The sequence below is a fragment of the Rattus norvegicus genome, chromosome 1, assembly GCF_036323735.1.
Source record: "Rattus norvegicus strain BN/NHsdMcwi chromosome 1, GRCr8, whole genome shotgun sequence".
NCBI lineage: Eukaryota > Metazoa > Chordata > Mammalia > Rodentia > Muridae > Rattus > Rattus norvegicus.
In genome coordinates, this window is record NC_086019.1 from 92,735,058 (window position 1) to 92,751,412 (window position 16,355).

The 16,355-nt window shown below is 46.1% G+C and overlaps 1 protein-coding gene and 1 pseudogene across 9 annotated transcripts in view; both read right to left on the reverse strand.

The window, feature by feature from the left end:
- Nucleotides 1-10,432, reverse strand: part of Supt5h (SPT5 homolog, DSIF elongation factor subunit) — a 31,214-nt gene extending 20,782 nt beyond the window's left edge. For 2 of the 9 annotated variants that reach the window (XM_063261526.1, XM_039111569.2), the window contains exons 1-2: nucleotides 9,315-10,432; nucleotides 8,989-9,072 (exon numbers count right to left, since the gene is read on the reverse strand). In XM_063261526.1, coding sequence (XP_063117596.1) covers nucleotides 8,989-9,063 — 75 coding nt within the window. In that variant the 5' untranslated portion in view covers nucleotides 9,064-9,072; nucleotides 9,315-10,432. Of the gene's footprint in view, nucleotides 1-8,558; nucleotides 8,653-8,988 lie in introns of all 9 variants that reach the window. The other 7 variants (XM_063261518.1, XM_039111567.2, XM_039111570.2 and 4 more) reach the window with 6 other exon arrangements.
- Nucleotides 10,433-13,636: 3,204 nt separating this feature from the next.
- LOC108349843 (40S ribosomal protein S28 pseudogene) lies at nucleotides 13,637-14,062 on the reverse strand (annotated as a pseudogene).
- Nucleotides 14,063-16,355: the final 2,293 nt, after the last annotated feature.

Genomic DNA, 16,355 nt, shown 5'->3' on the forward strand with positions numbered 1-16,355 from the left:
AAACCTCATCTATCTCTGTCTCTGTGTCTCACACGCATGTCCACAATGCCCTCAAAGTCCCGACCTGACCAGGCCTCTGATCTGTCCTAATTCAAGTGACAGTAGAACCAAGACCCAGCCACTCAACCAACCCCTGGGAGCCAATCCTTTCACTGGATCCCTTACTCTGAGAGCCATTGCATACCAGGTATTTATGGCTTGTTGCTCTTCTCTGTGCTTCCTGAAAAGTCCAGCTCCTAACTCTGGGATCTGTTCCAGGTGTCTGATACTCAACAATGGATGTCCCTGGTGCTAACCCCTTACATTTCCTTTTTTTTTTTTTTTCCGGAGCTGGGGACCGAACCCAGGGCCTTGCACTTGCAAGCACTCTACCACTGAGCTAAATCCCCAACCCCCCCCCCCTTACATTTCCTAACACTAAGGGTCAACATAGCTGCTACTTCCCCTAGGCTCCAATCACTCCACTTGGGGGGGGGGGGGGGATCGAGAGCGAGAACGCGAGAGTGAGCACAAGAGCATGTGGTGGAGGTGTCATTCAGTAATGCAGACCCCCTTGGAACTCACTATGTAGCCTAGGTTGGCCCATGAATGTGTGTATGGCATCCTCCTGTCTGTTTCCCAAGCACTAGAGTATAGGTGTAAACCACATTCACAGTTTCCATTCATCCCTTAAAAGCAGCTTCAGACAGACCTTCCATGTCTCTCCCTAGGGCCATGTTGCTCCATCCTCCCACGCCTCTCTCATTGAGCCATTACCATCCAAGACCTCAACTCCCGTCTCTGCTGCTGATGCTTCTATTCTCCACTATTTTCCAGAAACAGAGCCTACCCCACATGCCACAGCCTCTGGGTCTGCCAGGCCTATACTCCCCTGGATTCTAATCCTTGTTTCTTACTAGTTACAAACAGATCCACAAATTCTGATGCTCAAGGATCAGCCTTTAACTCACCAGCTCAAGGCTCCTTCCTTCTTCACAGTGCTATAACCTATTCACCCAGTATCTCTCTATGTTGTTTTTATTCTAATTCTGCTTATTATATGTATTTGCACATGTGCATGTGCTCAGCCTATGTAAGTAAGTGCCAGCTGTGTGCAGGGGCCCTCAGCAGGTATGGGGTCCACTGGAGCCAGAGTTACAGACAGCTGTAAGCCACATGACCTGGACACTGAGAACCAGAGCCAGGTCTCTGGATGAGCAAGTGCTGTTAACTATAATGAAAGCTTGGCTTCTTTAAAAACCCAGTTACAATACATGAATGTTTTTTATTTAATCTCAGGTGTGAGATACAGGGCACTTCAGTTTGCCCATAGCTATTAACTATGATTGTCTCACTCTCCAAGATGGGCATCATTTTGCCAGCTGCACACACTTTAATTCTGGGGTCTCTGGAGAGAGAATAAATCCCAGAGCCCCAAGAGGCTGCTGCTCCTGGTGGCTGTTGTTGCAGTTTGACAAGAAGTTGGAGATATTCAGATGAAAGATTAAAGTGGCCCCAAGAAACACTGTCCCCAATCAGCAGGAAGTCCTGTAAAGAGGTCCACGCCCCCTTTCCCTGCTAACCTTTCCTTCCTACCTAGTGTTGGGGGCTGGGAGTGGAGTAAGGGTGGGAAGAGAGGAAGAAGTGCAAGAACTAATAAAGCAGAACTAGAACTTCAAAACTGCTCTTGACCTTGGTCAAGGGAGCGCCTTTTTGTTTTTGATCTACTCCATTTTATGTGAATAACTGTTTTACCTACACGTCATCTGTGCACCTCATGCATACCTGGTGACCAGAAAAAGCCATCAGATAAATCCCCAGGAATTAAGAGTTAAGGATAGTTTTGAACTGGTGCAGCGAACTGAACCAGGCCCTCATTTGAAGAGCACCAAATGCTCTTAACCACTGAGCCATCTCTCTAGCCCAAGGAAGATTTTTTTTTGTTTTGTTTTGTTTTGTTTTGCAGTGGACAGTGCTTAATGCAGACTCATAACTGGTCTAAGTGGCAAGAATAAGTGTACAGGGCTCGTGGTAGAAAGAATGTAAAAGCCAGAGGACAGGGGTGTTAGTATGCCGTCTTTTGTTTTTTTGGGCTTTTTTTTTTTTTTTTTTTTTTTTGTGCACTGTGTAGACTGTCCTTGTATTCAAATGCTGATTTCTGTGCAGATGGAGGTCTGGTTACAGGCTGGACTTGGGTACTGCCCTTACGATGACGCATATCCGGTTCTAGTATTTTTTTTTTTTTTTTTGGTTCTTTTTTTTTTCGGAGCTGGGGACCGAACCCAGGGCCTTGCGCTTCCTAGGCAAGCGCTCTACCACTGAGCTAAATCCCCAACCCCCTCAGTCACCTTCTGATTGGCAAATAAGAGCTGAATTGTCTATAGCTGGGCTGGACACAGGGTCCCAGGTGGGAATCTGAGACCAGAGCACCACTAGCCGGCAGGACAAGGATAAAGAAGCAGGTGCCAGCCCCAGACTAAGATGGACAGGTACTGGGCCACATGGAGGGATATAGGCCAGGCCAGTTCTGTCAGGTTAGAATACCTGAGAATCTGCCCGGCTATAGTGCCCAAATAAGTCTCAACTCAGAGCAAGAGCAGGCATAAACCCTTACAGCTACATAGGAGGGCTGTGAAACATTGTCTTCAAGATCCAATGAGCCTACTGAACTCATAGACTCATAGCAGCTTGCTCAACGGGGAGGGGCTCGTGACACCAGCTGAGGAGCTACTAGCAACTAATGCAGGCTGGGAGAGCAGGGGTAATTCTTTCTCAGCGGTGAGGCCACTAGGAGGGTGTCTATGCTCATGAAGGCAGCACTACTGGATTCAGTGGATTTAAAAGATCACAGGCTGGAGATAAGAGCACTGGCATAAGAGCAGATTAAAAGCACTGGCTGGGGGCTGGAGAGATGGCTCAGTGGTTAAGAGCACTGACTGCTCTTCCAGAGGTCATGAGTTCAATTCCCAGCAACCACATGGTGGCTCACAACCATCTGTAATGAGATCTGGTGCCCTCTTCTGGCCTGCAGTCACATATGCAGGCAGAATGCTGTACATAAAAATAAATGAATAAATGCTGGGGCTGGAGAGATGGCTCAGTGATTAAGAGCACTGACTGCTCTTCCAGAGGTCCTGAGTTCAATTCCCAGCAACCACATGGTGGCTCACAACCATCTGTAATGGGATCTGATGCCCTCTTGTGTCTGAAGACAGCTACAGTGTATTCACATACATAAAATATATAAACAAATCTTTAAAATACAAACACAAAGTTGGGAGGCTCATTGGAGGGGCACTGGAGGAGTAAGAGGGGTGTTGGGAGTGCATGTAATCAAGATCCACTAATGGGGCTGGAGAGATGGCTGAGAGGTTAAGAGCACTGACTGCGGGGTTGGGGATTTAGCTCAGTGGTAGAGCGCTTGCCTAGGAAGCGCAAGGTCCTGGGTTCGGTCCCCAGCTGGGGGGGGGGGGGGGGGGGGGAAGAAGAGCACTGACTGCTCTTCCAGAGGTCCTGAGTTCAAATCCCAGCAACCACATGGTGGCTCACGACCATCTGTAATGAGATCAGATGCCCTCTTCTGGTGTGTCAGCGATAGTGTGTTCATATACATAAAATAATTAAATAAATCTTTTTAAAAAATCCATTATTATGGCCAGGTATGGCAGAGCATGCCTTAAATCCCAACACTGGAGACCAGAGGAGGAGTTTCAGGCCAGTTAAGGTTACAAAATAAAACCCTGTCTTAAGAAAGGGATTTAAAAAGATATAATGGGGGGCTGGAGAGATGGCTCAGAGGTTAAGAGCACTGTCTGCTCTTCCAGAGGTCCTGAGTTCAATTCCCAGCAACCACATGGTGGCTCACAACCATCTATAATCAGGTCTGGTGCCCTCTTTTGGCCTGCAGGCATACATGCAGGCAGAAAGACGTATGATGTATACATAATAAATAAATGTTTTAAAAAAATAAAAAGATATAATGTATACATGTGTCTAACTGTCAAAGAATAAAGAAATATTTTTAAAAGAAAAGTAATAAACACCAAATTTTATCAATATGTACATTTTAAAAAAGATTTTATTATTATATACACGAGTGCTCTTTTGCATACACACCTGCTTGCCAGAAGAGAGCATCAGATCACATTACAGATGGTTGTGAGCCACCATGTGGTTGCTGGGAATTGAACTCAGGACCTCTGAAAGAGCAGTCAGTGTTCTTAACCCTGTGCCATCTCTCCAGCCCCCCAACATGTACATTTAACATGGCTTAGCAGTTATTCTACGGTTCAATTCCCAGCACTCACACTGGGTGGTTCACAACTGCCTATAATTCTAATGCTGGGAGATCAGAGCCCTCTTTTGATCTGGAGGGCACCCTGCATCATCGCAGAGCAGTCATAGCAGCATATAATCACAGACATACACACTAAAAAAACTTTAAGCTGGGTGTGCTGGCCCATACTTTCCCCCACCCCTCCTTTTTGAGGTAGGGTTTCTCTGTGTAGCCCTGGCTGTCCTAGAACTCTTTCTATAGACCAGACTGGCTTCGAACTCATGAAGATCTAAGTGCTAAGATTAAAGTTATGTACCATCAGCATTCATGAGGCAGAGGCAGGTAGATCTCCGAGTTCAAGGACAGTCTGGTCTATATAGAACCATTATTTATTCTATGCCAGGCCTGGGATACGCTGCCAACACTGCAAGAAAAAAGTTATTCCTGGGCTGAGTTTGTAGCTCAGTGTTAGAGCCCTTTCTTGGGATGCACAAGGCCTGGATTATGTTACTGGGTCAAAGAAGAAAAACAAAACACCTTCCTGTTGCAGACAACCTGACTTGCTCTCTTCTTCTCTAGGTGAAGCCAGGCTCCCTCCCTACCGCATCTCTGAACACTGATCTGCCAAAGGCTGGGGCAGCAGTGGGTACCCTGCATTGCCCAGCCCAGAGTAGGCGTATAGTGACTGACACTATGGAGGTGGAAACAGAGGATCAGGAGGCAAAGGATTCTCTCTTGGCTGAATAGCAAATTCAAGTCAGCCTGGACTCCATGACTCTGCTTCAAAAGCTGAGAAAAGGGCTGCTAATGGCTCTGAGACATAGAAAACTTGCTCCTCCAGAGGACTTAGGTGGGTTCAGTTCCCAGGACCCCATAAGATCTGGAAGATCTAACGACTTCTGACTTCTGCAGGCACACATGTGGTACATATACAAACAGGGAAGCAAACCACTCATACACATAAAATAAAGATAAATAAATCTAAAAACAAAACCACGAACCCATCACTGACCCAGGTGAGTGGTGCTCACCTGCACTCCCAGAACTCAGGAGGCAGTGGATCTGTGAGGTTCACAGCACCCTGCCTATATAGCCAGGGCTGGGCCTGCCAGGGATACGTCTCAAAAATAAACACTAGAAAAAAAGGAATTCTCTTAATAATACTGCCTAGGCCACAGTATCTCTCATTGCATTTTTTACACAGGTATTTTATGTGTGGGCTCACGTGAGGGACAACCTGCAGGAGTCAGCTCTCTGTCTCACCACATGGATCCTAGAACTCAAACCCAGGTCCTTGGACTTGGAGGAGCACAGTCCAATGCCTCGTATTTTAAAAGGCTAAACTTTACAGGCCCATTTCAAGCAAATTTGCCACTGTGTCCCTGGCTAGGTCCCAAAGAAGCCTTCTTTTCTCCTGTAGAGCCTTTTTCTCTGAGGTAATCAGTTCCTGCACACTGCTGTGTTCCCTGGAGTCTAGACTACAGTCTTTGGTTTTCGTTCTGTTTTGGTAACAATCTGGAATTGTAAGCATAACTGGAATGCCCGTTCTTAGTAAGTCTCATAAATGAGGACCGCAGTGAAAGCCTGAGAGAAGACGACCTAAGAACTGAGGAGCACTTACGCTGCCACCGGTCTTATTCCGCCACGCTGTACACTGTCCTCATCAGTCCTGCAGTCTCTGCCTGAGGATTTAGCTCCAGAAGTGGGGTGGTAAGCCAGCAAGGCACTTGAGCCCTTGCTGAATGAAGGGGTACGAATGGGAAACAAGCTGACTCCTTCAACAGCAAGCATGCTGTGTGCCTGACAGCCAACCTACCTACACAACACAGGGCATCTGGCCCAGTCTCCAGAAGCTGGGGCAGCCACACTGCCTTCTGCTTGGTGTCAACAGCCAGCCAGCAGGTGACTCATAAGTCTGATGAGATGCCCAGTGGAAAACCTCTGCAAGGAAGGAACCAGGGACCCTGGCCTCATTACCACCAGACTACAAAGTACCAGCAGTGACCTGAAGCCATGAGTCACTGTCAGGGGCCCAGTGCTACAGCTTGGAGGAAAGGCTGGTCCTGTCACCTTCCCACCTGCCCTCTATCACCATGGTACCATGATACCTGCCTGGGAGCATAGGACCATCCACACAGGCACAGACTGCCAACTAAATGCCTACAGAAGACAAGCAGCCCATGCAAGGGGAAGGAATGGAAACCCATATCACTAATCCTGATACACAGGTCCAAGACTCCTTCCCTTTTCTAAGCTCCGCCATAAGGGAAGCATGATGATAAACGGAGACTGATATAAGCCAGACTGAAGCAGGGGCATGGGCATCCTGCTTAGAAGTGGCACACTTGCCTAGTATGCCTGAGGCCAGGGGTCAACCCCCAGTCCTGTACCTAAAGGAAGAGATAGCCACTTCTGAGCAGACAGAATGTTGCTTCCTTCTGCTTCCCACTAAAGAAAGGGACAGTGACTTGGAGCTTCAGGTTACTGTCTGGTGACTGAAGTCCGACAATGGTCCTGACATCAGGGTCCCCAGTTCCTTCCTCACTTGTTTTACACTGTTCACAGGGAAAGCTTGGAAAGCGCTGACAACTTAAGCTAATTCAGGGAGCTGTAGTGACAGTGCACTCGCTGTTCATGCAGAAGACCTAGGTTCTATCCCCAGAACCCGTATGGCAGCTCACAATCATCCCTAACTCCAGTTCTAGGGAATCTGACATCTTCTGACCTCCAGCATACTAAAGGCATGTGGCACAGCTGCACATACACACAAAACATACCAAAGGCATGTGGCACAGCCACACATACACACAAAACACTCACATACAATAAAATTATAAAAACAAAAAGTTAATTAGTCTTGGTGACACAGCTGGGTGACAAAATACCTGCTGGTATTTGTGAGGTTCTAGCCCAAGAACTAACTCCCTATACACACACACACACACACACACACACACACACACACACACACACACAGAGCCCCCTTCCTCGCGCTAAATTTAACAAGATGTAGCTCAGTGGCAGAGCTCATACTTACTGTGTACATCATACTTAATGCGTACAAAGCCCTGAGTTCTATCACCATTATTAAAAGAAGGCAGGGAGGGTCAGGCATGGTGGGGCACATCTTTAGTCCCAGCATTTGGGAGGCAAAGGCAGATAGAGTCTGCCAGCCTGACCTACATAGCTAGTTTTAGGCCAACTAAGGTTACATTTAGGAGATCCCATCTCAAAACAAAACAAAAAACAAAAAACAAAAAACAAAAAAAAAAAAGAAAAGAAAAAATATATAGCCATATGACTTACCCCTCTCTTCCAGAACTCTCCATTCAAATGTCACTCTAACTCACTGTGACCAACTGCTTGAAAGTGCAGCTAGGATCCTCTACTCCCTTTCTGTGCTTGGATTTTTCACCAGAGTACTAGAAAGGATTATCTCAGGCCACATATCCTTATCCTTAATTCACAGTTTCAGACAAGATGTGAATAGATTTCAGATTTCAAGCGGTTCAACTCAGGAGGCAGACGAAAGCAGATCTGAGTTCAAGGCCAGCCAAGCCTAGAAACTCTGCCTCAAAAATGCAAATGAGGGCTGGAGAGATGGCTCAGCGGTTAAGAGCACTGACTGCTCTTCCAGAGGTCCTGAGTTCAATTCCCAGCAACCACAAGGTGGCTCACGACCATCTGTAATGGGATCCAATGCCCTCTTCTGGTGTGTCTGAAGACAGCTACAGTGTACTCATATACATAAAATAAATAAATCTTTAGGGAAAAAAATGCAAACGAATGGACTGGAAAGATGGCTCAGGACTAAGAGCACTGACTGTTCTACCAGAGGTCCTGAGTTCAAATCTCAACAACCACATGGTGGCTCACAACCATCTATAAAGAGATAGATAGCTACAGTATATTTGTATAAATAAGTAAATAAACCTTAAAAAAAAAAAAAAGGCAAACGAACAATTTTAAAAATCCAAAATATACGTATTTCAGATCTTGGAGGATTTTTGGATTATTTGCACATACACAATAAGATACCTTAGGATGGGACAATACATGAAATTCATATATGTGAAATTCATATATGTGTACAGTAATCTAATACAGTATTTTTAGTGCACAGTGTCTTGACTTTGACCTGTCACATGTGGAATTTTCCATTCGGGGGCATCAATACAAGACTCAAAGTTACAAAATAATTTGGATTTTCAGATTAGTAATGCTGAACCTAGGAGTCTTATATTAATTGGCTATATGTATTCACATTAGCAAATTCATGTTCACTTATCAGTTGTCGATTTACATTTTAAAATCTGTTAACAGGAGCCCAAGGACAAACAATTGTGGCTGGCACAGAGTAGGCAATACGTATACACTTCTGGAACAACTGGGCATACCTAAAAACACAAACACGAAAGAATACTAAGAGCTGAGGCTAACTAGACGAGAGTGTGCACCTAGCATGGCCCTGAACTCAATCCTAGCACCGCAAGTAATAAAAATAAACAAAAAGAAGCAAATCAGATACGTGACAAAAAAAAACCAACGACGTCTGAACGCATCCCCCACCTTCCGGATCCTGTCCCTCTGCTCCACCTTGACTTGCACACTCGTCCATCTCTCCCGACAACCTGGGAGACCCCAGCCGTTCCGACTCCCCGGCTCCCATAGGGCCCTCTCTGCCCTGCCCGTCCCTAGGCGCAACGTCTCCCCTAAGAATCCTAGGCACTGACCTCGGCCTCCTCCGCCTCGCTGCTGCGCTCGCTGTCCTCCTCCTCCGAGAAGTTGCTGTCTTCGCTGTCCGACATCTTCCGCAACTGCAGAGGAAAACGGCGGCCTCAGCGCATCCCAGGACCCGGAGCTCCACCCTGAGCCTCAGTTTCCCTGCAAGTTCCACTGGAGAAGAAAATCCCCAGGCGCACTTCCGGCAGCCTGGTCCAGGCGATCGCGAACCCGAGTCCTTCCGCCTATGCCAGCTCGCACATCCGGCTCTGGCTGCGGCCGGTACACCTCCCGAGCCCCCGCCAGCCCTCCGGCCTACCGCCTCAAACCCCCTTACCGATCACTGTCCACCTGAAGCTTCCGCGCCAGCTGCTGATCACACAACGCCTAGCTGGCCTGAGCGCTCTCTCGCGAGAACTGGCGCGTTAGCCTCACCTAACGCGAGATTTTTCGGGCCTGCCCTGAGGTAGGCCGCTTGGATCCGCCATCTCGGAAGTGGCTAGAGTAGCTCGAGCGGACTGTAGAGCCGCCATCTTGAGAAGGTCGAAAGATAAGCGGCTTCTCCTAACCCAGGCGTGAATTGAGTAAACTGTTTATTCGTAAACCTTCTAAGCTTCCCTAGGAGGTGTCAGAGGTGACGGGACAGAGACTCGGCTTCACACCGATACCCTCGGCATTCTGAGGAGTTCCCCTGGATTTTAGGGATCCAGACTCAAGTTAAATCCGAATTCCTGGCGATGCTCAAAACAATCTCAAAACTTGTCAGTTTAGTGCAGAGCAGTATAGTATAGTATACTAACGTATACTAACGACCTGGTTTTGTTTGTTTGTTTTTTGATAGGGCCTTACTCTGTAGCCTGGCTAATTTGAAACTCCCTGAGATCCGCCCATGTCTGCTTCTGCCTCCCTGGTACTGAAATTAAAGGTGTGTGCCGCCATGCTGACAATTAAAACACTTTAGGGGGCTGGGGAGATGGCTCAGCGGCTAAGAGCACTGACTGCTCTTCCAGAGATCCTGAGTTCAATTCCCAGCAACTACATGGTGGCTCACAACCATGTGTAATGGGATCAGATGCCCTCTTCTAGTGTGTCTGAAGAGAAAAACCACTTTGATGCGGATTACGGATTTAAGATTGAGGATGGGCAGAACAGAAAGGCGTGTTAAGAGTTAGGCACAAAACTAGCAGGTTTACATAATTCAGGACAGCCAGAGTTACACAGTGAAACACTGTAACCAAACAAATCAAAAAACCTGAACAGGAGAAATGGTTCAACTGTCTGGAACTCTGGCTGCTCTGGGGTCCATTCCCAGCAGCTCACAACCCGCTTTCACTCGGGATCTAATACTCGCCCTCTTCTGGCCTCTGCCGACATTACATTCATGTAGTGCACTGACATCGTGCATACTTAATATCCACTTACATAAAAATGCAGGACAAAATAAAAAGGAAATAAATGCAGCATGCTTGAGCCACCGAGATGGGTCATCAGATAAAAGATCTTGCTGAGAGGGTTGGGGATTTAGCTCAGTGGTAGAGCGCTTGCCTAGCAAGCACAAGGCCCTGGGTTCGGTCCTCAGCTCCGAAAAAAAAAAAAAAAAAGATCTTGCTGAGAAGCCTGACGATCTGGATTTGATCCCTGGAACCTATATGGTAGAAGGATAAATGCCCAAAAGTTGTTTTCTGACCTCTACATCCATGCTATGGCATACATGAACCCCACGTGTGTGTGTATACATATAAACATGTGTATATGTATGTATACAATATATAATACATATATTTATATACATCTATATACACACAATATATGTTTAAAATTTTTAAGTCACATGCTTTAGCTAGATTTGGTAGTACCTACCTTGTCTGCACTTAGTAGACTGAGGTAGGAGAATCTGAAGTTCTAAGTGACCTAGACTACAGAACAGGACCCTTTCTCAAAACAAAAGAATGGGGGAGGGCAGAAAGAGGAGGAGGAGGAAGAGGAAGAAACAGTAAATTACACCAAACTACTGAAAAGCACAAATTAACTTCAAAAACGTTTATGCACAGTGAAAGAAGCCAGACAGTGGGATCTGGCAGCGGGTGTGTTCCCATTCATACGAAACTCCAGAGCAAGCAAAGGCAAGCTATTCACAGGAAAGCAGATTAGTGGGTGTCTGAGCACATGAAATGAAGTGGAAATGCGTCAGTGTCTGCCTGGATGGGAATGCTCCCTCTACAAGGTGCCTTTTACTCTGCGCAAATCAGGCCTTCACAAAGTTTAGTCTTGGCTTTCCTTTTTTTTTTTTTTTAATATCTGGCTTGTTTTATTTTATGAAGACAGGCTCTCACTACGTGGTTCTGGCTAGCCTAGAACTCATTATGTAGACTAGGCTGGCTAGCTTTGAGCTTGAATGAATCTCACTTGCATGAGACTCTGCCTCTCGAGTACTGGGATTACAAGTATGAAAAAAATAAAAAACATTGAAGCACAAGGGCAAGCTTATGAGATCCTTTACTTTGTATTTCTTTTTATGTGTGTGGATGTTCGGCCTGCATGTATGTTTGTGCTCTGTGTGTTTTCCGGGTGCCCTTGGAGGGAAGAAGAGAGTGTTGGATCCCCATACACTGACATCTCAGACAGCAGGGAGATGAGGTGCCACAAAGGTACTGGGACTCAAGCTAGGGTCCTCTGGGAGAGCGCTGAGTACTCTGCAATGTCCAGCCATCTCTCCAGCCCAGATTTTGGAGAAAAACCACAGGCCTCCAAGCAGTAAATCGCAGGCAATGGCTGCCAGGAGGAGGGCGATGGCAGAGAGGAAGCAACTCATGCTTTTTTGAGTTAAGGGTCCTGTCGGGTTCTGGATGAGAGCTGAGAAATCTCACACTCGCTTCACTTCAGGTGCTTGAGAATGAAAACTTTATTTTTTTTTAAGAACAATTTTTTTTAGATTTATTTATTTTATGTATATGAGTACACTGTAGCTGTCTTTACACACCAGAAGAGGGCATCAGATCCCATTACAGATGGTTGTGAGCCACCAGGTGGTTGCTGGGAATTGAACTCAGGACCTCTGGAAGAGCACTGACTGCTCTTAACCTCTGAGCCATCTCTCCAGCCCTGAAAGCTTTATTTTTGGTGTGCTCAGGGAGGCGGCCAGTTTGGGATCAGTTGCACTGACCAGTCATATATTAACCCCTTAACATATTAACCCCATAACAAGGGGTTAAGCAAGGGAGAACGTTGGTGGTTGGGCCTTATGCAGGTCCCCTGGTTTCAGGGTCCTTAGGTCAGCCTTTTGCAGTCAGGTCCCCTCCTGGGCAAGCTGTCAAGACAGGCAGCACATTCATAACGTGTGTGCCTTCGTCAGGTAACGGGATGGCAGCATCTTCCCTCTTAACATCCTCTACTGACTAACAGATAAACACGTAACGACTGAAGCAGCAGGACAGGAGTTGGGGTTGGTTCCAGGGCCTGGGGACAGGAACTCAGTTTTGATCCTGCCAGCATGGTGGAACTTGTTCCCGAGGTGGCTGAACTCCTGCAGCTGCCTCCTAACAGGTCTAGGAGGGCTTAGTGTGTCCAGCAATGGGGGTTGTTGACAAGTTGGTACATGGTGGTGGGAAAGAGCGAGTGGGGGAAAGCCCAGAGTGGAAGGGAAACCACACTTAGGCTTTTGGCTGTTTGTGGAAGAAAATACAAGGGAGGTGGGCAGGGAAGGAAGAAGGAGGAAGAGAGAAATAGAAAGCTGTGCTTGAGCTACTGCTCAGGAAAGTACACGGGGCTGGGGAGATGCCTCATCCTTTAAGAGCACTGGCTACAGGGGCTGGGGATTTAGCTCAGTGGTAGAGCGCTTGCCTAGGAAGTGCAAGGCCCTGGGTTCGGTCCCCAGCTCCGGAAAAAAAAAAAAAAAAGAAGAAGAACTTTTAGCCACTGTAAATGCTTTTTTAAAAAAAATTTATATATGAGTACACTGTAGCTGTCTTCAGACACATCCGAAGAGGGCATCAGACCCCATTACAGATGTTGTGAGCCACCATGTGGTTGCTGGGATTCGAACTCAGGACCTCTGGAAGAGCAGTCAGTGCTCTTAACCACTGAGCCATCTCTCCAGTCCTGTAAATGCTTCTTTAGAATGTCCATGGTATAAAAGGCATCCTTATCTTCAGAGGAAGAAAGCTCATTAATGTCTGGTCCAGAATGTCCTTGGCAGTAAAGCCTTCATAGAGAATATGGCAGTCAAACTCTTCCTTAGTAAAGCTGTTCAGATGTCTACAGAAAACCTAGAGAAGGAATTAAATTACTGCCAGCTCCTCACAAGGCAGGTTATCCAGAAACTCTGACTACTGTCTGCTTGGAGCAGCTGAAATGTTCCCACAGTGCATGGGCACTGCTGGAGCGAGCTGGCTGGCCCCAAGAAGACTTCAGCCTTCTTTGAGTCAACTGCTAGTGGTGGCCCCCAAGCTGCTGACTGAGGGCAGGTAGCTGCAAGGACTGATGAAGCCCAATGTCACAAGGTGTCATTACTTATACACCTGGCATCTACGTTCTTTTGTTTTGTTTTGTTTTGTTTTGTTTTTTTTTTTTGTTCTTTTTTTTTCGGAGCTGGGGACCGAACCCAGGGCCTTGCGCTTCCTAGGTAAGCGCTCTACCACTGAGCTAAATCCCCAGCCCCTGTTTTGTTTTTTAATACAAATGCTTTATTTAACAGTTGCAGGTCATTCCATGGGCTAAGGAGTGGATATCCAGAACCCAGCAGCAAGGTCAGCGCAACCTCCGAGCTTCTCTTTCTGACTCCAACAGGGTGAGCACATCACCCTCTCGAACAGGGCCTTTGACGTTTCAGATGATAGAGCGGCTGGTGTCATCCATAAATTCCACTCGCACCTGCGTGCACTGTCCCTGCGATCCGGTCCTGCCCAGCACTTTAGTTACCCTAGCCAGCTTGATGGGCTGCACGCGACTCGTGTCCATGATGGCGGAGATCTAGCGGAGAGCTCTTTTGTTTTGTTTTGTTTTCTTTTCTTTTTTTTCGGAGCTGGGGACCGAACCCAGGGCCTTGTGCTCGCTAGGCAAGCACTCTACCGCTGAGCTAAATCCCCAACCCACCGTTCTTTTGTTATTCTTTTTTTCTTTTTTCTTTTTTTTTTTCTCTTTCGGGGTTGGGGATCGAACCCAGGACCTTGCGCATCCTAGGCAAGCGCTCTACCACTAAGCCAAATCCCCAACCCCTCTTTTGTTATTCTTTAAAATCTGCTGTTGCTGTTGTCCAACCTGTCATATCCATGTAACACATTTATTTTTAGAATAAAATGACACGGCTATGAAAACTGGGGCTATGACTTAAGGGTAGTGCCAGAAGCCATGTAGGCAAGCAAGTGAGTTTTCTGGAGATGGCCCACCATTTTGCATGGCCGAGATGGGTGAGCTCCGAGATTGCAGAGTCCTTAGAGATGTCATCCCAGGAATGCGTCTTGCTGTTAATATGCCTTTCCCATCCATCTTCCATAGCCTAAGGATTCCCAGGCATTAGCCCCCTATTGGGCAGATCTCCGGCAGAATCAATATGAAGATGTACATTCATGTAGTAGTGCTGGGTAGATGAACTGATGATTTCGTAATTCCTGATAATGATTTTATAAAATCCCTAAATGGATACAAGTAATTTCAAGCCCCTTATAGACTAAAAGCTGCAATGAGAGCTCTGTAAGCCTTCATGTGTTATGAGCTAATTGAACTAGGAAAAGAAAGCAGGCTTGGACCAAATTTATGATCAAGCAAAACATTCTTTCTAGGTTAACAACAAGACCACTGTCTGCTAACTAAAGGTCATAAACTGACAATTAGTGACAGGTACAAGGACAGAAAATGAATGGCGAACTAGTGTAGACTTATATTTCTTGAAAACCTTCTTTAATAAGTGCCCTTAAACACTTTAACCTCTTTTCTAGCCCACCACCCGCCAGAGGTAGTGGAAAGGAAAGGTTAATAGGACAAAGGAGGATGTGGACCTACTGAGAAAGAGTTCTTTGGGGGCTAGAGACATGGCTCAGCGGTTAAGAGCACTGGCTGCTCTCCCAGAGGTCCTGTGTTCAATTCCCAGCAACCACATGGTGGCTCACAACCAGCTGTAATGGGATCAGATGCCCTTTCCTGGTGTGTCTGAAGACAGTGATGGTGTATTCATATACATAAAATAAATAAATCTTAAGAAAGAAAGAAAGAGGGGTTGGGGATTTAGCTCAGTGGTAGAGCACTTGCCTAGCAAGCACAAGGGCCTGGGTTCGGTCCTCAGCTCCAAAAAAAAAAAAAAAAAAAAAAAAAAAAAAAAAAAAAAAAGAAGAAGAAAGAAAAGAGTTCTTTGGAGCGAATCCAGTCTGGGTTGTCAGGATATTAGATTAATGAGCAGCACTGGCTCCATCCATTTGCAAACACCATTCACCAATCAGCAATAGCAGGTCGATCTAACCTCAAGGATCTGCCAAGTGGTCGGAGTCGGCAGAAGCAGCAAGGAACCGCCAGACCACTAGAAGTTCTTTAGAGTGCTTCTCTCTACAAAGTCACAGCAAAGAGTGGCGAGGCGAACCAATGCCACACAGCTTCGTTCATTGTCTGTTGAGCTGGCTATATTTATATCCTTTCAAAATATCATGTTTTCTCAAGCGTCTGTTCTAGCAAAACATCACATGCCCCTTTTCCAGGCTGCTTCCAGAAAACACCACATGTCTATTCTCAGCAAAACATCCCCCCACATGTCTGCTTAAGCAAAAGCATCCTAAGACAGATTCCAGGAAAACATCACATGACATGACTGAGTCTCCAAAGAAACCAGAAATCTTCACTTCAGACTAGTCTGTCAATAGAAGACTTCAAAATACTGAGACACACAGCAGATGATTTGTCTCTTGACAATATTGCTTTAAACTTCTAATAAGCTTATGGAGCTAATAACATAATAAATGTTTAGTCAGGTAGTAGTCTTAATAGAAAGATGTAAACAATTCTGCTGTAGTTCTTTAAGTCATTGATTTATGATATGAACTATTGCCTTAAACTTACTAGGAACGTATGGACTATAAGGATTCTTTGAAAGCCATGCAATCAAGTATAAGAGAAAGTATAAGAACTAAGAACTACAATAAAACAGGAGGTGGGGGTTGGAGATTTAGCTCAGCGGTAGAGCGCTTGCCTAGCAAGCGCAAGGCCCTGGGTTCGGTCCCCAGCTCCGAAAAAAACAAACAAAAAACAAAAAACAAACAAACAAACAAAAAAACCCAGGAGGTGTAGCCTTCTTCAGCATCATCCAGTATATGTATCTGTTCTTTCTCTTTCCTTTTTTCTTTTCTTTTGTTTCTTGTTCACAAAGAGTGAGTGAACTCCAAGCCTCTTGACTGTC